General features: G+C 39.3%; 1 protein-coding gene across 1 annotated transcript in view; it reads left to right on the plus strand.

Moving 5' to 3' along the window:
- Positions 1–25,301, plus strand: part of LOC140231925 (integrator complex subunit 1-like) — a 56,627-nt gene that overhangs the window by 3,675 nt on the left and 27,651 nt on the right. The window contains exons 5-30 of the mRNA XM_072312071.1: positions 393–555; positions 1,807–1,909; positions 2,960–3,143; positions 3,940–4,085; positions 4,533–4,674; positions 6,396–6,578; positions 7,214–7,322; positions 8,510–8,636; positions 9,107–9,184; positions 9,680–9,837; positions 10,806–10,902; positions 11,333–11,424; positions 12,136–12,196; positions 13,219–13,294; positions 13,992–14,104; positions 14,769–14,898; positions 16,910–17,071; positions 17,642–17,791; positions 18,992–19,159; positions 20,054–20,149; positions 20,844–21,011; positions 21,843–21,954; positions 23,168–23,326; positions 23,623–23,695; positions 24,080–24,267; positions 25,092–25,273. Coding sequence (XP_072168172.1) covers positions 393–555; positions 1,807–1,909; positions 2,960–3,143; positions 3,940–4,085; positions 4,533–4,674; positions 6,396–6,578; positions 7,214–7,322; positions 8,510–8,636; positions 9,107–9,184; positions 9,680–9,837; positions 10,806–10,902; positions 11,333–11,424; positions 12,136–12,196; positions 13,219–13,294; positions 13,992–14,104; positions 14,769–14,898; positions 16,910–17,071; positions 17,642–17,791; positions 18,992–19,159; positions 20,054–20,149; positions 20,844–21,011; positions 21,843–21,954; positions 23,168–23,326; positions 23,623–23,695; positions 24,080–24,267; positions 25,092–25,273 — 3,420 coding nt within the window. The remainder of the gene's footprint in view (positions 1–392; positions 556–1,806; positions 1,910–2,959; positions 3,144–3,939; positions 4,086–4,532; positions 4,675–6,395; positions 6,579–7,213; positions 7,323–8,509; positions 8,637–9,106; positions 9,185–9,679; positions 9,838–10,805; positions 10,903–11,332; positions 11,425–12,135; positions 12,197–13,218; positions 13,295–13,991; positions 14,105–14,768; positions 14,899–16,909; positions 17,072–17,641; positions 17,792–18,991; positions 19,160–20,053; positions 20,150–20,843; positions 21,012–21,842; positions 21,955–23,167; positions 23,327–23,622; positions 23,696–24,079; positions 24,268–25,091; positions 25,274–25,301) is intronic.

Raw genomic sequence — 25,301 nt, forward strand, 5'->3', positions numbered from 1 at the left:
TTTCATTGTCTTTTTGACAGTCATAATCAAATGTGTGAAGATGAAGGGAGAATGTCATTGCAGAGGTAATTTGAGAACAATGATGAGTCTAGTCCGTTTTGACAGCTGCCTCACATTTTTGTACATGTTATTTTTCTTTGTTTTATGTCAAGCTAAAGTTTGGCCCAAGACTGAAGTGAAAGTTTAATCTTATGTGATTCTTCAGAACTGATTGCCTGTTTCACAGTTACACACTCCATAACATAATCTCCATGGTGAAGAGGGTCAAATCAGAAATGATGCATTTTTCCATTGCATTGGTTCTTTGATACTCGCCCCAGGAGAAATTATTTCTTAAAGAATGATTTTGGGACTGCCACTGCAAATAATCACATATTTCGCTTTGTGTTCAGGTTTACCTAGAGGATGCCCATGGGGAGAGGGTGTGGGTGGACCACCCTTACTGCAAGGAGTTTGTGACCAACCTCCAGACAGCGTTTGGTACCAAACAGGCATCCCCTCACCTTCAGGTGGCTACCGATCCCCTGAGGGGCAGCCTGACGGACATGTCTGGCAGTGAGTCACCTTCTCTACGAACTCAAACAGACATATGCGGGTATTGCAGAAGCCAAGATAGTGGCCTTTAATAGCCATATCAGAGTCAATTGCTAGAACTTCTCTAGACCCTTTCTGTGCCTAACGTTGGAGATATTGCCGGGGAAAAACATAAGTTTGGTAGAGTGGTATTCCATTTCCTGTCCTTTGAATTCCCTTCCGTGCTCTTAGTGCGAGCATCCTTCTGTGCGTAGTGTGAATAGATAGTTCGGATACCACTTTAGTCATGACACATTGATTCATTGAAGCATGTTTCTCACAATGTGAGTGATCAATATTGAACTGTTCCTTTGGCCCATTAAATCTTTAAACAAGAGGTACTTTGTGTTCATTGTATTGTGCCTATGAGTTAGCTTACTGTAGTCTTAGCTCTGCACAACATGTGGAGTTGAAATATAAAAGTGATAGAATGCAGGGCTCGACACTAACGGTAGCCCGGGGCCACCAAAAATGCACGTTGGGCCACCAAAATTTCAGAAATGAAGAATTTGGTGGCCTGATCGGGCCACCAAAAAAGGTCGGATGTTTGCCTTTGGGCCACCAAAAATAAAAGTTAGTGTGGAGCCCTGTATAATGGCAAAGATGAGGATGACAAATATTGGCTACTTGCTGTTCAGCCAAAAGATGTCAAAGATTATAAGGATCAGATACCTTTTTTTTTTTTACCTGTTGGTAATTTCCTTGCAGAAATTGCCCTTCTTCACAGTTTGAATGAAGATTTAATCCACTAGAGCCAAAAGACCTTGTAGTACCAAAGTTTTTTTTTATAAATACCTAGGAATTAAATATAATCTCAGTTGTAACATGCCCAATATGATTTAATGCTCTATCATTATAAATTGTCTTCTAAAAGTTCCAGTAGCATTTAAGTTTCCTGTTCTCATGTACATGAGTGTATGTTTTAGTAAGGTTGCTTTGAATGCTCAATGAAACATTTAAGGTATACCGTGAAAGTCATGCTGGATGACCAGGCAAATTCTCTTGTCTTTGTGTTATGCTTGTAGTTTTAGAGTGTATTCATTCAATGACTTTTGTGGTTTACCTCAAAATGTTAGAAACAACTGAATGTTTGAACCATGCACCAACATCATATCAATGAAAATATGTGAGTGTAGGTGAAAAAAAAAATGAAGATCTGGATTTCTTCTTGGGATATGTGAAAGGTTGTGTGATATAGCCTCAGCGCTGTCTGTCCACTTTCTCTTTGGCCAGGTGGGAGTCCCAGCCGAGATGATGATGGAAGCCAGTCATCCACCCCCACCCTAGGGTCCGAGGAAGGAGATTTAGGGTTAGAGTCACAGGAAACCACGCCAAGGTAGGAGCAACAAAGCAGCACAACATGCAGTACCATAGCAAAGGATAGTGTTGTGACATCATGTCTGTGTTACTGTTTGCAAATTTTACCTTCTGCAGTTTTTCTGTAGTGAATTGTACAAGAAGGTATCAAGACCGAAAAGTCACTGGTTCATCAGCATATATTTAATGTGCAGCAAAGCAAAAGCAAGGAGCAACAGGCTGGGGTCTTGGAAACTTTTACATCTTTTTTTTTTTTGATGTCAAATAGTTGTGGAAAAGTGCTTGGATTTGCAGCAAATCCTTAAAACTTTTGAATTCAATTACTGGTAATGCTGTGTGGGAATTTTTGTGGGGACTGTTAGTTTTGGGAGTTTTGAAATGAAATCCAGGTCTTATCCTGTATAGGAAAGTGTTTCTGTTTGTTTTCTTGTCCTCTGGCTGTCCTTTTTGCCCTAAGTAATAGTAAGTAGAACCTTCTGACTGGTAACTGTATACCTGTATACTATGCTGTTACAACCTATGTAATGTTTCAATGTTTTTGAAAAGGAAAATCCTGAAAGTTATTTAAATCCTTTATTTTCAACTGTGTGACTGTCATGATGAGTTTTGCTTTATCAAGGGTCTAGGGCAATTACCCCCTGGGCAATTACCCCGCACCCTTCCCCTGGCCCTAATCCTAATCCTAATCCTGAACCTAACCCTAACCCTAACCCAAACTCCTAACCCTAAACCTAACCCTAATCCTAATCTTTACTCTTACCTTACCACTAACCAGTATTTGGCCGGGGGGTAATTGCCCTCCGGGGGTAATTGCCCGGATACGCTTTATCAAAATAGACAATGAAAACTGATATTAGATGACATTACTTATTTGCTCCAAATGACATAGAATTATTGTGTGTATATCATACTATCACAATTATTATCCAAAACTGAAGTTTTGCAAACAGTGAGTAATTAATTTGTAGCTAAGGTGTTAGTGTTTGTGACATGTATGGAACAACTTTGTACAATGGGAATCACGGTCTGCCTACTCTTGATTTCACCATTACTGTTCGCTGATATACAGGTATAGCCTCCTAAAGAATGAGATAGAAAAGGATGTGGTGGCCTTTGTGCGAGAGCAGCTGACCCGAAGGCAGGGGATGGACACACCAAGGAACCTCCTCAAACTACTTTCAGCCACCTGTGGCTTCAGTGAGGTGCGTTTGCTGGTGTCCCAGCGCCTGGAGATGTGGCTGCAGAACCCAAAGGTACTGTTTCTTGCATTTTGGTATGCATTTCACTGCTGAAATGATGAGGGTGCCTTGATGTACACCTTGTTTGTGTGGTATTTTTGGTTGTTGATTTTACGAATCATGTACATGCTTACCTTGAAAACTATTTTTTTGCTAGTTTGGTTACATCCTGACTTGTGTTATTTCACAGTCAGAGATTATGAAACTTTGCTTCCAGTGGAGATCAGCAGAGTATATTCGTAACTTCTCACTCAGAAATATCTTCTGTGGAAATGTTTCAATATGTCCGAATGTGTTTTGTGTCTCCATCTGTGCATTATTTGGTGTCAATGTCTTAAAGGGATGGAACAGTTTTGGTTAAGATGACACTTCAGGTTTCTGACGTTTTTTGATGATGATTTTTTGAGATAATGAGAAATCTCTTATGCAGTATGAAAGAGCATATAATTCTAAGAGGAATTCAAAGTTTATTTGATGAACATTGGTTTTGAAATGGCTGAGATATCCAGTATAAAGTAATCCTAGTAAAAGGTGGAACCCACCTTTTATTAGGATCGCTTTGTTTTACTTTGTTTTTGGATATGTCAGCCATTTCAAAACCAATTTTCATTGAATAAACTTTGAATTTCTCTTAGAATTATATGCTTTTCAACATTTCTTAAAGTGGTTTCAAAGTATCTCACAAAAAGTTAGAAGCTGAGTCTTCACCTCAACCAGTACTATATATTCCTTTAACAGGATGTATGTGATATATTTTTCTGTTTATCAATGTATTTGTGTCATCTTTTCCCAAACGAAACAAATCATGCAGCTGACCAGAGCAGCCCAGGAGCTCCTCGTCTCAACCTGTGTCAACTGCTGCACCCACAGTCAGGAAGACGTTGAGGTCATAGGTCATCTGATCAAAATTCGCCTCAAGACCAAACCTCTCATCAACCACTACCTCATGAGTATGAAGTGAGTGGAACGCTCTGTACGGGTCGCATGAATGGTTGAGTTTGTATTTAATGTACCCTTTTGGCTGATAGGCTGATAGTAGAGGTGTGGTTAACACCTTGTTCAGTTGTTGCAATTTGCTGACAAAGTTGCTGTCATGAAATTTGTCTGTGTAGAGTGGAAAAAGTGGGTTTTTTTTATAATTTTGTTTTTATTCAAAGTGGAAAAAGTTTATGGTAAATGCTCAGTATCTCTCTGTAGAAAGCTATATTTGGGATACAAAGTTTAGCTAAAAGAGTTGTTAAAGTGTATTAGATAGGAACCAAACAGGCACTGTGAGGAAGGTATGGCATTAAAACTCTTACTGTTTCTCAAATGACAGTGTTATAACATTTCTTTTGAGAATATTGTAAGATGTGCAAACTTGTGATGATGTAGCATTTGCTCCTCTCTCCTTTCCAAACACAGAGAGCTACTGAGCCAGCATAAAGAGAATCTGCCCACTGTGTTGAAGCACGTAATCTACAATGAACTTTCCAATGCCCGCAATCCTAACAATATGGCACTTCTTGGTGCCCTGTTCCAGCATTCCCCAGAGTCATCAGCCAAGGTAAGGTGTACCATGAACCTTTGTCCCTAGTGTTTTGAACACTTGTCAGTAACAATGATATTAGACTACTGTGGACCCCTTTATTATAACAAAGTCCCTGGGACCAGCATTTTTATGCCTCCGCAACGAAGTGGCCGGAGGCATTATGTTTTCGGGTCGTCCGTTCGTCCGTCCGTTCGTCCGTCCATCCGTACGTCCGTCTGTCCGTCCGTACGTCCCGTTTTGTTTTTGTCGATATCTCAAGAACCGTGTGGTGGTTTTACATCAAACTTGGTATGAGGGTATATCCTTGGGGGATAATACTTTGTGTGGATTTTAGGGTCACAGGGTCAAAGGTCAAAGGTCACAGGTTATTTTGTGGGGAAAAAAATTGAAATTTCATGTTTTTCTCCATATCTCACAAATGGTTCAAGGTATCTTCATGGAACTTAGTATATATGCTTGTACCGATGGGCAGTGATTATCTAGGGAAGTTGGGGTCATGGGTCAAAGGTCAGGGGGTCAAAGGTCAAGGTCAACTCCTCAAAATATCACTACTTTCCTTATATTTATGCAATGCCTGAAGGTTTTTGTTTTTTTTTAACTTGATGTATGCATGTATTACCCAATATATATTCTGTGGGAAGTTTCTTGCCAAAAGGTCAAAGGTCAAGTGAAAGTGCTGAATTGCACTTTTTCCTCCATATCTCAAAAGTAACTCAAGGTATCATCATGAAACTTAATTATTTATGCATGTTCAACCTAACAGTGATTCTCTTTGGAACTGTGAGGTCAAAGGTCAAAGGCCAGGTTTAGATAATGCTATTTTCCCTTTTGATACTGAAATTATACTTTTTCTCAATACCTTGAAAATTACTCAATGCATAAACTTATAAAAGGGTCAAAAGTCAAGTAAAAATCATCAGTTCCCCAAATACCTGCACTCTGACATTTCAATCATTCATCCAATTGAACCTAGTTCTAGGAAAGTGAACATTCAGCACATTTGTGTCAAACCTGTCATTTTAATATTTTGCCAATTGTGTGAAACTGTCATCACACATTGTCAAGACATTGTACTATAGACCTATTAGGAGAACCATGCATTATGGCGGAGGCATATCAGTTGCCGTAGCGATATATCTAGTTCTTTCATTATATTGAAATTTCATCATAACCAAACAAATAAACCCTAAGAAACAAGGAGAGGATAATGTTGGAGCCTGAATTTTTATTTCATTTTAACCAGAATCTGTTATAACTGTTCGTTATAACAGGAGTGCACTGTACCAGACACACTGATTTGTATGCCACAGGCCTGTGAGATTTGCTGTTGGGCCAATCACTGTACGTGTGCTATGTAGGTTCTTGCCAGTTTTATGGCTGTACATGTATTGACGCTTTGTGATTCTTCTGATATTCCTTGTGACAATTCAGTGTGAGATTGATGTTGGAAAGGTCTACAGGATAGCAGTTTGCTTATGAAGCATGATAACTTTGCTTTCTGATAAGAATTAGTAAACATTTATAAAATGAAGTACATTAGTCAAATGTGGAGAACCAGCTGTCAAACGATTTCTTGAGATTTTAGCATGTACTATGCCTCATCATACTGGGATGACCTCGTAAAAGTGTTCATAGATATCATAGCGGTTTTTAGTTCTCTTTGCCATATTATGTATGTATATGGAACATATTGTTTTTCTTTTAAGTTTATCTTTATTTCATGTCCATTTTTCTAGTTCCTGGCTTCAGTATTTCAAGACCTTCTCATGAACCGCGATGACTATCTGCGAGCTCTGAGGCCATTGTTCAGGGAGATAGTCAAGTCCCTTCGGTATGACGTGGACTTTTTAGCATTTTGCCGAGGCCTGATGACAGAGAGAACTGACCGGCAGTTCACTGACCTCGATAAGACACTCAAGGTAAGGCTTTCAAAATTATCATTTCTGATACCATCAATTTCTGACTACCTGTGCAAAAAGACTTTGTCAATGTAACATTCAGAAAAGTGGACAAATCTGCCCTACAAATCTGCATCCATGATGATCCTGCCTTGAATTTGAATGACAATGTGCCAAATTCATAGCTACTGTTAATCGGTTGTATATTATAAAGGTTTTGGTTTGGAATGAGTTCATTTTCAGTGGTCGTTCACTGATCCACAACTCAACAAGACTGATTTTGGGTTTTGTTAAAACATATGGATGCCATAGAGTTAGTTGTACTGTTCACCTAGCTCTTGGATAGAGCTTATTTTGTGAAGAAGTGTAAATTTTTGTCATTTCTGCCAAAAAAAAAAAAAAATAAAATAAAATAAAATAAATAAATAAATAAATAAAATAAATCATGATATATGTAGGACTACATCCTTAGCATATTGATTCCACCTTTCAGGGTAAAACAAACAATCCAAGAGGATGCATGACTCATGTTTTCATGATACATTAGAAATAATACCTAGGCATTGTGTGGCCAAGCTGATTTTATTTCTTCTGAAACCAATGATACATTTCCCCCTGTTTATGTATATACCTGTGTACTCTGATTGATACCTCAGGAGCGCATGTTTGCTTCACTTTGTGATCTGATCTGCCTGGCCTCACTTCTCAGTGTTACACCCCAAGTCAGAGAGGTGGTGGCTGCCTACACAAGAGGGGAGAGAAAAGGTAACATTCTTGCATAGAGCGTGTTTATACAGAGAAGCAAAATACGCGCTCATGCCGGCTCATGCCGGCTTATGCCGGCTCATGCGAGAGGACCTCTCGAATTTTGTTCTGTATGAACACGGCGTATGCCGGCATACGCCGCCAAATGCAGGCTCATGCGAGAGGTTCCATCCGCCACCTTTTGAGGTGGCCGATGCGAGAGGAGCCTCGCGTATTTTGATGTGTGTTTATACAGACGACCGAAATTCGAGAGGTAACCGGAAAGCGTGTATTTTAATATCTGTCATGATTGAACCACGTCTTCTCCTTCTTACTGAAAAACTGGATTTCAATTGATCATTTGGCCGGGTGGTTGTCAAGAGGAACGCTGTAAGAATGACCTTCAAGCTTGGTGGTCCTGATGACTTTGCCGGTGCCATCTTGATTTTTTTCATTTTTTCCCATCATGCAATAAACTGCACTGCGAACGTGACCTATGCTTGATCCCCAAATTCGAGAGGTCCGGTTCAGCTGAGGTCCGCTCGCATCGGCTCGCATGAGCCGGTATTTTGACTTCTGTATAAACACGAGAAATAAGCGCTAATGCGGGAGGTAAAATACAGGCTCATGCGCGCCGATGCGAGAGGCTCCTGTATAAACACGCACATAGATAGAAATGCATGCTCCAGATAGTCTCAAATAATATAAAAGAAATAAAGCATGAATGTAATTCAGTAGTGTTTTATAGTGTTTAAAATCAAAGATCCAAGCCAAAGTCTGAAAAGTCACCATTCACAAAGTGTCTGAAAGAAATTACTCATTTCCAGTTCCATCTATCTAACTGTATAAATCTCTGTTTTTAAAGAAATATAGATGAACAGAGAGTCCAAATTGTAACAAAATTCTTGTTACAACAGAGAAAAAAATTGAGGTCTCAAAATTACTATCTATATACCTTCAAATACTATACTTTCGCCTATAATGAAATTTCGATATAATGAAAGAAAACCGCTGGTCCCAAGGACTTTGTTATAACAGAATTGCACTATTTATTTTGTTGATTTCACTTACAAAGAATAAAATTTAGTGTGTACATTGTTTTATGTTTTTACCACTAAAGAATGAATACAGAGATGCCAAAGCTATTATAAAATTGTTTTCATTTCTTTTCTCTGCTTTTTTTTTTAAATTTCTTCTTTTTCCCCAAGCTGCAGACATTGAATCTCTGAGGAGTTTCCAGGCTCAGGTTTCTGTAACACAGAGAGACTGTGTGTGGTGGATTCACACGATAGCAATCAAGATGTTCACCTTTTCCAATGGAGAGCTGAACAAAGTGTGAGTGTACAGACTGATTTGTGTGAACAGTGTTTATCATGCTCGGACAGTCGACTAGCAAAGATTTCCTGAAGAATATGTCATAATTTTCCCTCTCTGTTCCTTTTTTTCCTCTTCATCCTCCATCCCATAATTCTACCCCTCATTCTTTTACCCTACCTTCTTTTTTGTCTTTTCTACCTTTCTTCTATTTGTTGTCTTCTTCTTTAGGACAGTTTACACTAATTCCATAGTATTTAACTACATCTTGGTCTTTCATATCACATTATGCATGTGTAGAGATGTTATGCAAGGTTCTTTAATTGATATATCTTTCTTTTGATACATGAAATGTCATGGTCTTCATTTGCTTGATAGTATCTGTGTGTCTGTTCTGGAGTGAAACTGCTTTCTCCCTGTTTGTAGAATCCAAACAGGCATAATGAATAGATTCTTGTGACTTATTTGGTGTTGTTTCCCTTTAACCCTAGCATACAGAAAATGCTGTTCTTAGAGTCACATGAGGTGTACTGTAGCAAGGACAACTGGCCACCAGAAACAGACAGAGGGTAAGATTGACTTATGAAAGCCTGTTTGAAATTACGTGTATTGTCAAGTAATTCTTGTTCTTAAATGCTTGTGCCCATGATTGTTTTGGTAGCTGAGAAGCAGAGGGTACAGTGCAAAAATGTACAACATTTACAAGCTTTCTTCTTAAGTTGATGATTTGTTAAAATGTAAGCTGTTGTTTCATTGTAGTCACAGTTGATGTCACATGATTTGTGTATGGAGTTATATGGAGCAGTTGTAACTGGGGGGGGGGGGGGGGGGGGAAGGTGAAGATGTCACACTTACCATAGAACTGTAGAAAATTGTAGTAGGTTTGCTCACCATTGGAACACTTGCCATTGCCTGAATTATAATAGATCTTAAATGTCAGTACATGATGAAATATCACTGTGAAACATTTACAGTCAGCCTTATTGTTCAGTTTTTTTAGTGAGGCACAATAGGCTTATGTGATAACAGTAGTTTTCTCGTGCCACCGTCCCTCCACTCTGCAGCCTCCTGCTCTCCCTACTGTCAGAAGTGCCCGTGCAGGAAGACACACTCATGCGCCTGCTAATCATGGGCCTGGAGAGGACCATTCCACTTGCTGCGGGGGAGGCACTGGACCTTGTGGACAAACTGGTCAAACGAGCTGCTGTGCTCCATGCAGAAGGTGCAATTCATATGGCATAAAATTTCAAATAGAACTTGCAAGCCCTAAAGCCAAATCAGGAAAGTGAACTATGGGGTAAATATCTAGTAATTGCCACATTCTTGAATAATTTTCTCAATTACTGCTATGGAACTTTTTTCTCCTAGTAACATTTCTGTCTACCCATGCACAGATGATGTAGGAATGGGATATGATGTTTGCTTTAAAGGGAAGATAAACCCCAAGAACAATGTGGATTGAGTGAAAGCAGCAACATTAGTAGAACACATCAGTGAAAGTTTGAAGAAAATCGGACAATCGATGCAAAAGTTATGAATTTTTAAAGTTTTGGTGTTGGAACCGCTGGATGAGGAGACTACTAGAGGTTATGACGTATGAGTGGACTACAATATCAAGAAAATATAAAGAAAATACTACAAAAATCCATTTTTCATGAAAATTGCAAATTCCATCAACTTCATATTGACATATGTTAAGGGTAGCAATTATTCCCCCTGCTTTCTGAAAGCGGTTGGTCCACTGCTCTTTCATAATTCTAGAAAAGTGAATTTTTCTTGAATATCCTTTATATTTTCTTTGTATTGTTGTCCACTCATACGTCATATCCTCTAGTAGTCTCCTCATCCAGCGGTTCCAACACCAAAACTTTAAAAATTCATAACTTTTGATTCTATTGTCCGATTTTTCTCAAACTTTCACTGATGTGTTCTACTAATGTTGCTGCTTTCACTCAATCCACATTGCTTCTGGGGTTTACCTTCCCTTTAAGGGATGATGGTCCATATTGTGTGGTAATGTCCACATTGGTAGTCACTGTCCTCTGGAGCCAAAGATCGCCTGCTCCAAAATGTGGTTCTGGATGTGCACAGTAGTAGCATTTAGGCAAGTGATATGTGATGGGCTTGTGTGTGATAAGATTGGACGAGGCTTCTATCATGTACTTATTTTTTTGTTTCTTCTTGTCGCAGATTTCCTTGTCCTAAAGGTGGAGCGGAATGAACTGATTGACATCGTGATGAACTCCTGTGTCTACCATCATCCAGAAAACATCACTTTGCCTCAGGGGTAGGTGTGCAAAGTGTGTAGAAGGGGTGTCCTTTAGCTTATGGGTGGAAAATGGATTGCTGGAAAGCATACTCAGTTGACTGCATAAATGATTCGATGAATTTATGATGTATCTAAATAAGTAAATCAATCCTAATGTACAAAATAATCTCTGTACATATCGTAGGGTGAGAATGAGAAGGACGTTAAGTTGCTACTGAACCTAGAGTGCTCGAGACAACTTGACGCCCTTCTCATTCTCACCTGATGATATATGTTATGTAGAATAAAAGAGAATTACAGCAGTAATTTTGCAATATTCTGACACCTTACGATCATGCATATTAAACATCTGTTCTGTTGGGCTAGCTGATATTGAAGGAATTAGTTTGGTGGGTTGTTGTTAGTTGAACTCAGTCTATGAGGCACAGTATTCCCTTCATATCCACAGCTATCAAGCTCCCAACCTAGCCATTGCAAACCTCTACTGGAAGGGCTGGATCTTACTTCTCATCTTGGCAGCTTTTAATCCAGCCAACATCGGTAAGAACTCTTGGCAGAGAGTGTTACTCTCTCATTTACTCCATAACACTCATGCTTGTACAAACTGAGCCAGAAAAGAGAAACTGGAACATTTGAATGATTAAGAAGATAAATATTTCGAGAAAGGTGCGAAAGGCAGCCTTGCATGAGTCATAGTGATTTTCATGTCAAACCATGCAGCTTGTCTTCACAAAGAGTGTTTTGAATGGAGAGAGAATGCCACAAGGCAAATGACAATGTGAGTATTATATGTCCTCTATCATTTCATATAATGATGTATAGTAATTTTGTAGGAATTGTTGTAGCACTTCCTGTGAGGATTTGTCAGTTTTGATTACCACAGTACTTGCCATTGATTGTCAACTGTATTTTCATGATCATTTGTATTAGTTAAAGGTGATTTTGAATGAAATGACTGAGTCTGTAAAAATGGATCAGTAAAGTGGGATAAAACCTGGATTAGTTAAGAATTAATTTGAGATTGATTCACATTTGATTTGAAATGTCTGTATATCCTTATTGAGTCATAAAGTTGATGATTCCGCTAAGAAAATGGAAGTAGACAGATGTCACTCAAAACACAAGTGAAGATCTCTATGCATGATTTGTATGATTCACACATACATGACCTTTTTTTTTCTTGAAGTGAATGTGCCCATCTTGTGAGAGTGATTGAGATTATGTGTGATTTTTATTCTTCTTTAATGACAGGTTCTGCAGCCTGGGAGAAATATCCAATGCTCAAATACTTTATGGAGATGGTTATGACAAAGTAAGTGTTGATCTCTGAAAGCTTATGTCTAGAGTCATTGCACTTTTGAGACTTGATGAGTTTATGGGAGTGTATCACTGCAGAGGAGCAATAATCTCTATTTGTATGCCTCCGCCAATGAAGTGGCCGGAGGCATTATGTTTTTGGGTCGTCCGTCCGTCCGTACGTCTGTCCGTCCGTGGGTACATCCGTACGTCCGTCCCATTTTGTTTTTGTCGATATCTCAATAACTGTGTGGTGGTTTTACATCAAACTTAGTATGAGGGTATATCCTTGGGGGATAATACTTTGGATTTTAGGGTCACTGGGTCAAAGGTCAAGTGAAAATGTTAAAATTTAATTTTTTTCTCCATATCTCACAAATATTTCAAGATATATCTTCATGGAACTTAATATATATGCATGTACTGTCTGACAGTGATCATTTAGGGTATTTATAGGTCATGGGTCAAAGCTCAGGGGGTCAAAGGTCGAGGTCAACTCATCAAATTGTCATTATTTCCCTCTCATCTATGCAATGCCTGTAGAATTTTTCCTTGAAACTTAGTGTATGCATGTATTACCCAATACAGATTCTCTTGGAAGTTTCTTGTCAAAAGGTCAAAGGTCAAGAGAAAGTGCTGAATTTTACTTCTTCTTTAAACTTATAAAAGGGTCAAAAGTTGGGTACAAATCCCTAAATACCTGCACTCTCATTAGACAGTATAGCCATTCATCCAAATAAACCTAGTTCAAGGAAAGTGAACATTCAATGCATTTGTGACGAACCTGTCATTTTTAATATTTTGCCAGTTATGTGAAACTGTCATCACGCATTGTCAAGACATTGTGCTAAAGGCCTATTCCGAGAACCATGCATTATGGGGGAGGCATACCAGTCGCCATAGCGACATTTCTAGTTAATCAAATATCTTTGTTTCATGAAGCAGTATTCGCGTTTTGAATCAGTGAAATGTGCCTGGATGATAAATACACGTCTTTTATTCAATCAGTAACATTGGAAAAAAATATTATCTTTTCAGCAATTTCACATTTCCACCATCCATGTTGTCCAAGGATGAGAAGTCAACAGAGGAGCTGAAAAATCTTGAGCTGCAGGTGAGTGTAGAAGAGCTGTACAGTCTCCTTGATTGTGTGGGAGGCTCCCTGTAGAATTAACCATCTCTTCACATCCAGACAAAAGAATGTCGAAGCCTCCCTTATGTGCAATTTTTATCCATCTTTAAACTTCTTGTAACAAAGCAAGTATTTCCATGTTAGCTTTTTGGAAACTCCCATGAATCCGATGTGCAAATATTGGCATCTCTGGTGTAGGATAGAGTTCATCAAGATGAAGATGGTTCTTAACATGTTATCTTGTATGTTTGAAGTCATCCTGTCTTGAATAGTAGACTTCCTATTTTCTCATGTTTATAACCTGTAGGTAACAAAGTCATTTGAAGTGAGATGCTCAGTGAAAGCAGAAAAATATGTGATGTGAATGACTCTGTTACAGTAGTCTTCGTTGTTAGACTAATGCATTGTGGTTTGGCAATTATATCTGTACTTTGTGGAAACTGACCCCTTTATGTTTATCTCATTTGGCAAATTGCCTCATTCTGGGGGGTGTTCCATCAACGTTCGTCAGCGCAAAAAGTTGTCACCATAGTAACAGTCAGTGACCAGAGCATCTCAGCCAATCAAAACCAAGGATTTTGCTGAAATTGTCAGCGCTGACAAACGTTGATGAAACACCCCCCTGACCTTACCTCTGTATCCAACCCGGTCTGTCTGTGTGCTTGTCTGCAATGTGTAGGTGTGTCAGCTGGAGAAGCAGGCTATCCTGGAGTTTGAGAACCACCTTGCCCATGTCCAGATCATGGAGAACAACAGTCTGCTTCTGTCCCAACTCATGAGGATGGATCCAACGTAAGGTTTCCTCCTTGAGGAACATTGGTCATGTGTGTTTGTGTCTGTGTCTCTTTTTTTGTGTATGTGTGTGTGTGTTGGGGGGGGGGGGGCAGTGACATAATGTGATATCATTCAGAGTCCAAACAATTACTGTAGTCTTATCCAAATACAGATTGGTATTCAGTATCCTAACTTATAGAAAAAAATATCAACTTCTTTTGCAATTGTTTGTCATAAATTTTCAGTAAGTTTTGCATTATGCCATGCAGGAGAGCAGTGGTCGTAGATATGTATTCTACTCTTGATATTGGACAAAGTGTTGTAGGGTAGGATCAATTTGAGTGAAGTGATAAATGTTCACACAGCTCAGTGCTACTGAGCCATAGCATAATTATCTTCATGTTTCTTCAAACCTTTTATGCTACACTTCAGCAGTATAAAGGTGGTTGACTTCACAGCTCCAAAGCCGTTCCAGAGCACTGTCCAGTAGTCTTAGCTAGTTTGTGAGAGTTAAGTGACCACACTACACCACTGACCAAGATGAACAGATGAACAGTCTCTGTTATCTTGAGTACATTTTGTCACCTGTATGAGAGATCTGCAAGTAGCCACTGTAATTAAGGGCATTTTAGACTGGTCAGGCTTTACTGACAATCTAGCCATTGTTCTTGGTTCCCTACAGTGGTCCAGTGCGACGTCCACCAATCCAGGTCCTGGACCAGTTACAGCACTATAACAAGGTCTTGCACTTGGGCCACATGTTGTGCAGGAGCAGGAACCCAGATTTCCTTCTCGACATCATCCAAAGCCAGGTAGGTCTACCATTGGACCTTCCTATGTTGCAGGTTGCAGCTACAAGTGACAAAACATCTTGAAGTGTGGTGTAAAATGAAACATCATTATAGCGTATAGCAACCTGTATTGTTGAGACTAAATACTGAAAGACTGAATCCAATACCGTCATACATTTTGTTTAATGTGTTGAATGGCTTGAGGGGTGCCATTGTAAATTATTCTCAGACATTCCAAAGGTCGTGACTGTTCTCATTTGGCCAGTTTTGCACCAATCTGCTTCTTTATTTGGCATTTATTCAAAATAAATGTCACTGAAGGACTTTTTTTTTATGCCTCCGCCACGAAGTGGTGCCGGAGGCATTATGTTTTCGGGTTGTCCGTCCGTCCGTCCGTCCGTCCGTCCGTCCATCCGTCCTTCCGTCCTTCCGTCCGTCCGTCCGTCCGTCCGTAATGAATTTTGTGGACAAGGTAACTATCAAAACCTGTTGAGGTATCCTAATGAAACTTGGCATGTATGTGTATTAGGGGGTGAAGTTGTGCCTATCAACTTTTGGGTGCACATGCTCAAGGTCAAAGGTCAAAAGGTCAAGGTCAAATACATAAAATTTCACTATTTCCACCATATCTATTGAATGCCTGAAGATATTTTCTTGAAACTTAGTGTATACATGTATTACCCAATTATAATTCTCTGGTGAAAGTTTTGGTCATGAGGTCAAAGGTCAAAGGTCAAAAGGTCAGGGTCAAATACATAAAATGTCACTATTTCCACCATATCTATTGAATGCCTGAAGATATTTTCTTGAAACTTAGTGTATACATGTATTACCCAATTAAGATTCTCTGGTGAAAGTTTGGGTCATGAGGTCAAAGGTCAAAGGTCAAAAGGTCAAGTAGAAATATTAAAACTTCTTTTTTTTCTCCATACCTTGGAAAATTGTTCAAGGTATCTTCATGGAACATAGTATATACATATACTGACTGGAAGTGATTATCTAGAGAATGTAGGGTTCATGGGGTCAAAGGTCAGGGGTCAAAGGTCAAGTGCAACACTTCAAAATTTTACTATTTCCCTCCTATCATGCAATGCCAGCAAGGTTATTTTTTTTACACTTGGTGTATGCATACATGTGTAACCTAATAGAAATTCTCTGGAAAGTTTTTTTTTTTCTTCTTTTTTTTGCCTCAAAGGTCAAAAGGTCAAAGATCAAGTGAAAGTGCTGAACAAACTTTTTCCTCCATATCTCGGAAGGGGCTCAAGTTATCTTGAAACTTAGTACATATTATGCATGTTCTACCTGAAAGTGATTATCTTATGAATTTTAGGGTCAAGGGCCAGATGAAAATGGTAACAATTTACTATTCAATTCAGAAATTGCACTCTTTCTCCACACCTGTACCTTGAAAATTACTCAATGCCTAAATGTATGAATGGGTCAAAGTCGAGTTAAAGTCCTTAAATCCCTAGATACATGCTCTCCTATTCATCCAATTAAACCTAGGTCAAGGAAGGTGAACATTCAACACATTTGTGACAAACTTGTCATTTCAATATTTTGCCAATTTTGTGAAAATGTAATCACACATTGTCCACATGTACTATCTAGACCTATTGGGAAAATCATGCATTATGGCGGAGGCATACCAGTCGCCAAAGCGACATTTCTAGTTTCTCATGTAATGACACGTACATTGATGGGAAGCCTATCATAAATGAAGAAAATAAGTGGAATTTTGAGTGCACTCAGGGTGGCTATTTAAATATTAGCTGTTTGAGGGATTGATGTATCAAATAATCAGGTCTGCATTTGTACATATGAATGCCATTTGTTTTGCTGTATCTATAACATGAAGGCTAGTAGCCATGGGATGAGAAAGTTAACTGAGAGGGAAAGTGAGGTCAGTCAATATTTTTTAGCAGGTCCCCATGCACGTAATGAGACTGACACCTGCGTAATCTTCTACGGTTCATTAAGTCAGTCGCTCCTTCTGACCTTGTGTGGTATTTTGCCTTCATCCCCCTTACAGGGAACTTCTCAGTCCATGCCATGGCTCGCTGAGCTGGTCAATTCTGCGGAGGGCTCACTGGACGTCCTGCCTGTCCAGTGTCTGTGTGAATTCCTGATCAATCAGGAGGCAGACCGGGAAGGAGTGGGGGCAGACGGGGGTGAAGGCAGCCTGGCCAAACAGGTGAGTATGGTGGTGAAGTTTTAAAGGATGCCGCCTCTGTGCTTCCACACTCACACTAGTAGTTTTGTGTATGATTATCTAGCCCCTAGCCAGGTAGTGACCATTAATTGTTCATGTTGTTGAACACTTTAGAAAGGGTCTAGAGTCATTTTATCTATTCATTTTGCCTGTCGCAGGTTTTGTCTAAGGGCCATTCACTATATAAGATTATACTTGATTGAAGAAGCACATAGAAGGGAATTTGGGACTCTTAACCCAGGGACTTTAGGCAGTGTGTACAAGTCTACAAGGTTTTCTGTGCCTCTAGGAACTTAAAGCACACAAAAGGATTTAAGCAATCTTTGGTACATATAAACTTTTTAAAAATCTTTTGTACACATAAACCTTTTTTTTTATTTTTTATTCAGTACACATTAACTTTTTTTTAAGTCTTTGGTACACATAAACCTTTCCATGATGTTAAAAGGCTAATTGAAAACAAACAAAGAAAAAACTATAACGGTGGTCTTCAAATACAGAGTTTTGTGTAGAGCATGTTTTCTCTCTCTCTGTATTGTCCTGTGTGTGTAGAAGGTACACAAACATGAACAGCTCCTGTCCCGCCTCAAGTCACTGGTCTTTGATCCCAGGGCTGACCCTCTCACCACCTCAGAGGTCCTGGGCTACTTCCTGACCAGACTGTCATCTCAGCAGCAGTCTGCTCGCAACTTAGCAGCAAAGGTGGGATGCTTGACTTTGTGGTCATACTACAAACTTATCTGTCAAATGTACCTTTTATCATGTGGATTAACATTTGACAGTAGGTATAGGAATAGGGCATAACGTATCAAAACACACACACACACACACACACACACACACAAAATAAAACCAAACATAGAAAGCAGTGTGACTCTCTTAGGCTAAGAACTTCAGTTTAATGTAGAAATTCACATGTTACATATCAAGCAAATTTGCTGAGAATGTTGAAGAGCAAACACAGCTTATCCCACACCTGGGCCATTCAGATACAACTGGCTTTCTGATTTCTTTCTGATATCATACAGATTTTAGGTGGTTAGAGTTGTTTTTGCATTGAATTATCAATAGATTTAAAGGAAATGTCCCAGCATTTTTCTATTTTTCCTTGAGCAAGATTAAAAATGCACTCAACACATCAGCCAGGAAGAAGTTGGCTATCACATGCACATAGTGAAAATAACACAGAGGGTGAAGAGTGAAGAATTGTATGAAATGTGAGAGTTCAGGCCTGTTTACACGGAGCACGGTATGGGCAACGGGCTGGGTTTTTGCTATGGTGCGCCAAAAGGAACCATGTCTGGTTCTGTTGCAATATCGCTTCCCCGCTAACAATTTTGTTACAAACTTAATCTTCTTCTGTTGATGTTGTTGCTCTCAATTTTGACATAAGAATAAAATCTTGGGTGATTTTGTACTGAATTACTGATTCTTTTGTAACAGAACCAGACATGGTTCCTTTTGCCGCACCATAGCAAAATCCCGGCCGGTTGATCGTACTGTGCTCGATGTAAACGCAGCACTAGGCTGCAAAAAGGCTCTGAACATCATCATTTAGAATTTTGCCCATACAAGGATTGCAAAATGTGGTGAACTCGGTGAACTCTGTTTTGGAGAAGATATATCCCTGATCAGTGTGTAGTGACATTGTTTGAATTGCTCAGTGTTCGAATGAATGCTTTAGAGGTAAATCAATGAAACAAGTGAACCTATGCTTCATTATTATTCCATATCCAAGCTTATCTTCATGGAGACAGCAACTTTGCCTAGAATGTTACCACACAGTGTTGTTGTTTTCTCCCGAGTAGTGATTCTCTACAAACATTCTTCACGAGTATCGGCCTCAGTCAGTCAAATACCTGTATATAGTAAATATTCATCTGCCTATTGACTTTAATGCAGGGGCTTTCACTGGTGCTGACCCCTACATCAGTGGAGGATGTAATGGAAGTAGAAGAGCCAGGTGAATCCCAGTGTCTCATTCCCTCACACAAATGGCTCTTACAAGATATGCCTGCCATCCCCAACTTTGAGTGTGTCAAGAGCCAGGCCACAGCGGCACTCAGACAGGTAAGGACAAGCTCAATGAGTGTGTGGTCATAGCACCATCTCCTCAAGCCCTGTTAGTCTCCACATAAGTTCAGTTGTAAATGCTGAAAGCAATACCTCATATATGGTAAACTGTAAAACAAGGAATGTTTGCATACATTTTAATTTCTTGAATTTTTTCAAGAGCCAATATTTGCAAAATTAAAAATGCATGCAAAAGTTCTTCTCTAGACTGTATGCACTGAATACCAAATGCGAAAATTTAATGTTGTGAAAATATCTTGTTTTACAGAGTCTAGTTAGTCTCCAATTTGGACTTTCCGACACTTTAGTGAGGGGTTAAATTTGTGATTGTGAGGACAACAGTGGCCAAAAAAATATCATGCATTGACATTGCATAAATGTCGAGAGCAGAGTTTGTATTCCTGCCTGTTGTTAGTTTCACAAATGTCACCCCACTTCACTCAAAATTTTACGTTTTTTGTTTTTGTTTTTGCTCTTGCTCACTCTTTTGAAACCCATTGTTATTAACATAACTTTCTTTTGATATGAAGTGCCCCTTGTTTAGACTTTAGGTAACAAAGTTAGTTTTGAATTTCATGCTGCATTTTTTGTGTTTTTTACATGTGCTTTCGATATCCAAGCGAGGAAGAAACAAAAAAGTTGTTTCAATAGATCATCAAACTACAAAATTGAGCCATCTCTGTTAATGAAATAGGCAATGGTATGTGATGGAATTATCATATATTTTTCGATCTGATATGTTCTGGGATGAATCAACAAACTTTTTATCGTAGGATATTCAATCTTACTGGACTGAGAAATAGACAGCAGTAAGAAGAAACGATAAGTTTGTATGAAAGTGATGAACAGAGATGGGGTCTTGACTCTGTATAAATGTTTGTATGTTTCCAGGCCTGTCAGATTGACACAGATCCCTTGGCCATCAGTGCTTACATCATCTTCCTGTCCCAGCATGCATTGCCAGCCGACCTCAATGACCTTGCCCAGGTGAAAAAGCATCAGTCATCTCAAACTGCAAACTTTGGCTTTCTGAAGGCTTCTCTAAGACCACTCACACATTTGCTTTGGTTATCACATCAATACGGATAATCCTTTGTTTGTATGAGAGAATATTTCAATGGAATAAGGTAATAAAAACTGTAAAAGAAAGGGTATGCTCTCATTTATGAAAACAGAATATAACGAAATATGTTTAGCAGCCATCCACAGTTATTTTAGAATAATAAAAATTTTCTGTTTTTTAATCCTGCTACATTTATGTAGCCCTTTGCCTCGCTGCAATGATGATCCCTCACTCTGACACCCCTTCTGAAGGCCAACAACCATGCTGTTAGAGAGTGATCTGAGCTATAAAGTCATTTGTGTCCACTGAAAGGAACAATGTCCTGCAGAAAGGAAAGAAGTATATAAAATTCTGTCACACATGACTGAGATATAAAGAGATCTAAGTATTCAGAAGTTGAAATGAGACAGCGTCACCAGTGGCCTCTGCCATGGCAAAGTCACTGTTTAGCAGACTGCACCTTGGAGAAGTCTTGTCTAATTCTATGCAAATGGAATTTTTTGTGAGAGCTATTCAGTGAAGAAAAACAAGGAAGTTAACGAACATACATTGTATTTGCGCACATGTGGATGCAAATCTCATCTAATGAGTGAGGTCTTTCATTACCTGTGTCCCCAGGATATTGCCCAGTTAATTGTGGAGCGTCCCACAATGCTGACATGCATCCTACCACACGAGGGCATGATCCAGGCAGCAGATGACACTCTGGCTGCCATGCTGAGAATCTTCAGTGGTTATGTCATCAAAGCCATCAAATCAACTGAGGAGGAGGAGGGTTACAGATGGGTGAGCAGTCCTGCAGGGAATCTTAAACTTATGACCATCAGAACCTTGAGCATCCGTTCCTTCTCTCCCACCCTCCCCTACTGTAAAACCAGACATTTTTGTGTGCATGAAACTTTCACGAATTTTATGAGGAGCTCAAGAATCACAAAAGTGAAATGCACACAGAATTGTTTGTTTACACAGTGTATGGAATGCTGTGGCGATTTACGAAAGTTTCATGCAGGGAAAAGGGCCATCGGCTCCAATGTTCACAAAAGTTTCATGCCACGAATGATTGTAGTTTTACAGTGTATATCCCATATTGCTGCTATTGAGAATTTGCTATCAAGACGGACAGTGTTTCTTAGATTTTATTTTGTTTGAACAAGGTTTCAGAATTCATATATTTATTCAGTAAACTATTCATGTACTAATTGTCATCATTGTAGAAATGTTTTTACCTCTCTTCTTATCCCCATATGTGTTTTCCTGGCATCCCATCAAGGGATATTTCTTTGCTACCTATGACAGAAGTCAAGAGAAAACAAGATAAGCTCTTTCCCAGTGAGCTTTCATAGGCTCAAAATTGACTTTAAAACTTCACAACAACATAAACAAATTGCACACTGATTGACCAATTGCCCTACATCGACGTAAATAGGGCAATTGGTCAATCAGTTGCAATGAAAACATCTCTACAGAAGAATTTCAGGAATTTGAACGTAAACAAAGGAAAAAAAATCTTGTCCTCTTCCTTACACATATTTCATCTACAAAAAAAGAAAAAAAAAAGAAAAACATCTTTTGATTATGAAGAGTTTGAGTGAAACTCGTCTCTTTTGTTTGTTACAGTCAGAGTCTCAGGACCAGGTCTTCCTGAGGTGGACCAGTGGTGAGTCAGCCACAATGCACATTCTTGTCGTCCATGCCATGGTCATCCTTCTCACCTATGGATGTCCGAGGGGTGAGTGGATTCTATCGCTTTGTGATGATCACTTATTCTAATGGGAAATGCCATAGGTGTGCTGGCAAATAGGGAAGGTAGAGAAAAGGTCCTTCATTTTCAGAACAAAGTGGTGTATACTTTTCTGTTGCAAACATTGCTGTCTCATGCAGGCAAAGTACTGCAAAAACTGGCCCAGTGGGTACTGCTTTCCAGAAGCAAGGACTTAAAACTGAACATAAAATACTATTGGTATCTATAAATTAACATGTCGCGTGTCATTTCTTGAATAATACTTTAGAAAGATGTATAGACTTTTGAATATGAAGATGCAGTTGCACTGACACTGAAAGATTACTATCTTTACGGTGTCATTGGCTTTGGAAGCAGTGCAGTGAACTTATTTATACATTAGACTGCAGTGCCTATAAAATATTCTATACTTTAAATCTCTCCAATCACAAAATTGAATTGCATAGGTTCACATGACAACCATACATCATTAACATTCAACCTGACTTGAAGGGTAGAGTGTGCCAAAAAATCTCAATTTATTGCAGTCTTCCAAAGTGGATTTTGTATTCTTCTTATCTGTTGATATCTTGCAATGATGATCCCTCACTCTGACACCCCTTCTGAAGGCCAACAACCATGCTGTTAGAGAGTGATCTGAGCAGTTACCAGTCGCACAATCTTGTAGTTACATTCATCAACGATTCTTTTAATGTTTGTGCACTCTCTGTCTCATTAATCTTTGCCTTTGATGTAAAGTAGTTCAAAAGTAGTCACCCTTCCTTTTCCTGTGAGTCATTCAGACTTTTACAGAGGACCATGCACTGCATTTGACTGCAGTGACACTGCAGAGCCATTAGATGTAATGAAATAAAGCCAATGCATACTCCTTTAACATCTCGCCTCAAACTATCTGACAGTTCTCCTGACCACACAAAGTTGAACTGTTACAGAATCAATGAGTCATGTCAGATGTGATGTATACACAAGACATAGTCACTAATGCACTTTATGAGGTTGTATGCGTAACAAATGCATTATCAGCTGGCATTTTATTTCACTATTTGTTTGGGTTAGATATGATTGCGTGAGGTCTAAGCACGCATGTGGAGTGCATACAGTCCAGTTTAAACTGATTCAAACCAAACTGATCCATTCCAGTTCAAGCCAATTCAATCCAGCCCAGTTCAGTCTATTATCCTCGTCATTTCTCTGTTTGCAGTCACGAGTGATTTTTCCTTCCTGCTGTCTACATGGTTCCCTGAGAATTCTCTGCCTCCCTCAGCCTACCTTGTTGACACATCTGAGGAGGCCTTGTTGCTTCCTGACTGGCTCAAACTGAGGATGATCAGATCCAGTGTGGACCAGTTAGTCATAGCAGGTATGGCTGGTCTCATCATTTTCACATCACACTACCTGTGTTAATTGCAGCAAGTGTAACTGGAATTTGGTCTGGGGTTCTGTAGTCATGAGTGTACTGTAGTTGTTTTGTGTTTTCATTTGATTATTTATGTTTTTGCTTGTGTAGTACAAGTCCAATGCTGTTGTCATCCCCTGAGATAGTGGTATCAGGATTCTGCATCTCAGTTGCATAGATAGATCCATTGCATTTGATTGAAACTTCATTGCTGATTTGCATTCTGATTCTGCACATGGTACTATACTATCTCTCAACAGCTCTACAAGACCTAGAGCCGGCTCAGCTAGTCCTCTTCATCCAGTCTTTTGGTATCCCTGTCCAGAGCATGAGGTAATTAGTTTATTATTCTACCGATAATTAGTTGAATGTTTGAATGAGTGTTAAATTTGATTGATAGTTTTTACCCTCAGTGGGTCAGTTTGTGATGCTGAGTGGATTTCTCTCGGTGGCATTCATTGTCATTTTGTCTGCCTACTCAGTAGAGGAAAATGATATCTCTTTATGAAGTTGAATCAACTAGATTTCTTCAAGGACATGCATGTTTGTGTGTGTTTGGAAGTGTATACACATGTTTGTATGTATGCAGGTATGTATGTATGTATGTATGTATGTATGTATGCATTACTGTTTGGTTGATATTCTCTCAATGTTGAAGATGATATGTGATCTTACTAATCTTGAATCTGTCTGTTATCCCTCGCCTGTGAATGACAGCAAGCTGCTGGCCCACCTTGATGCAGCCGTGGTCCAGCTGCCCGGCGCCATGGACCAGGCTGTGGTGGACAAGGCTTACATGGCCCAACTGGTTGAGGTCCAACAGATGAGAGGGGCCCAGGGCGGGAACCAGTTCCTAGCCCTCTTAAAGTGTCCACCTTCTGACCCCACGACAAAGGAGGACAAAGGTATGTTTAGACTTCAAGAACAGTGGAGAAAAATTTACCCGCTGAAAATGTGTTTGTGTGTTTGTTTTAAGAGTGCTATTGCAAAATTAATGAACAAGTTTTACATGTTTATTATTCAGCAGAATCAAATTGATAAAATATTGTTACATATGACAAGGAAAATGTTTGCACACTTTTATTTTCACATTAGTTTTGTGCCACTCAAAAGCATGAAAATTTGAACACCACGAAAATTTCCACTTTGCAGTATAGCATCCTATTTGCATTGCATTTTGGTTGACTTGATAAATTTCCCATGCTGTTTTGCATGATAAATTTCCCATGCTGTCTTGCATGATAGTCCTCAGTTACTTCTTTATGCATATGACTCATAGTTTGAGTTTTCTTCAGGTTTTGTAGTCAATTTCTCTGTATGTCAAATTTTTAGGAGGAAAGGTCCTTTGTAGGCTTCTAGTGGACATCCAGTGACCATGGTGAAGTATAATGATGATCCCTCACTCTGACACCCCTTCTGAAGGCCAACAACCATGCTGTTAGAGAGTGATCTGAATGACAAGGTTTTCACCATTGACATCATTGGCACAGCTCAATAGCACATACAAGCACCATCTCACTCATCTTATTAGGCTTGAACAGTTGTATCTTCAAAATTCTTATCTGATGCATTTGTTCATCAAAGCTTATCTGTTAATAAAGCAGTAACTTTTGGCACATGCACACAAGATAGAAGCAAACTAGTTGAGGAGTGAATAGATTTTGCATTTGTTGTTGCAGTGCCATCCACTTCTCAAAGTACCTCTATTTTTCTATGCTCAATGTAATAGACGGAGAAGCAATGGAAGTATCAACCTCTGGGCAGGAAGAGAAGCCCAAATTGGACCAGAAACCCAAGGTGGAGCAGGTCCAGGACCAAGAGTGGTGCCAAAAGGCCCTGATGACGCTTGCCAACCTCCCTGAACAGTCCAGCAGTCAGGAGAAGAGGGACGTCTGGAGAACATTACAAAAGGTAAGTCCTCGTCTTGTGTCCACATTTC

The sequence above is a fragment of the Diadema setosum genome, chromosome 8 (assembly GCF_964275005.1).
Source record: "Diadema setosum chromosome 8, eeDiaSeto1, whole genome shotgun sequence".
Lineage (NCBI taxonomy): Eukaryota > Metazoa > Echinodermata > Echinoidea > Diadematoida > Diadematidae > Diadema > Diadema setosum.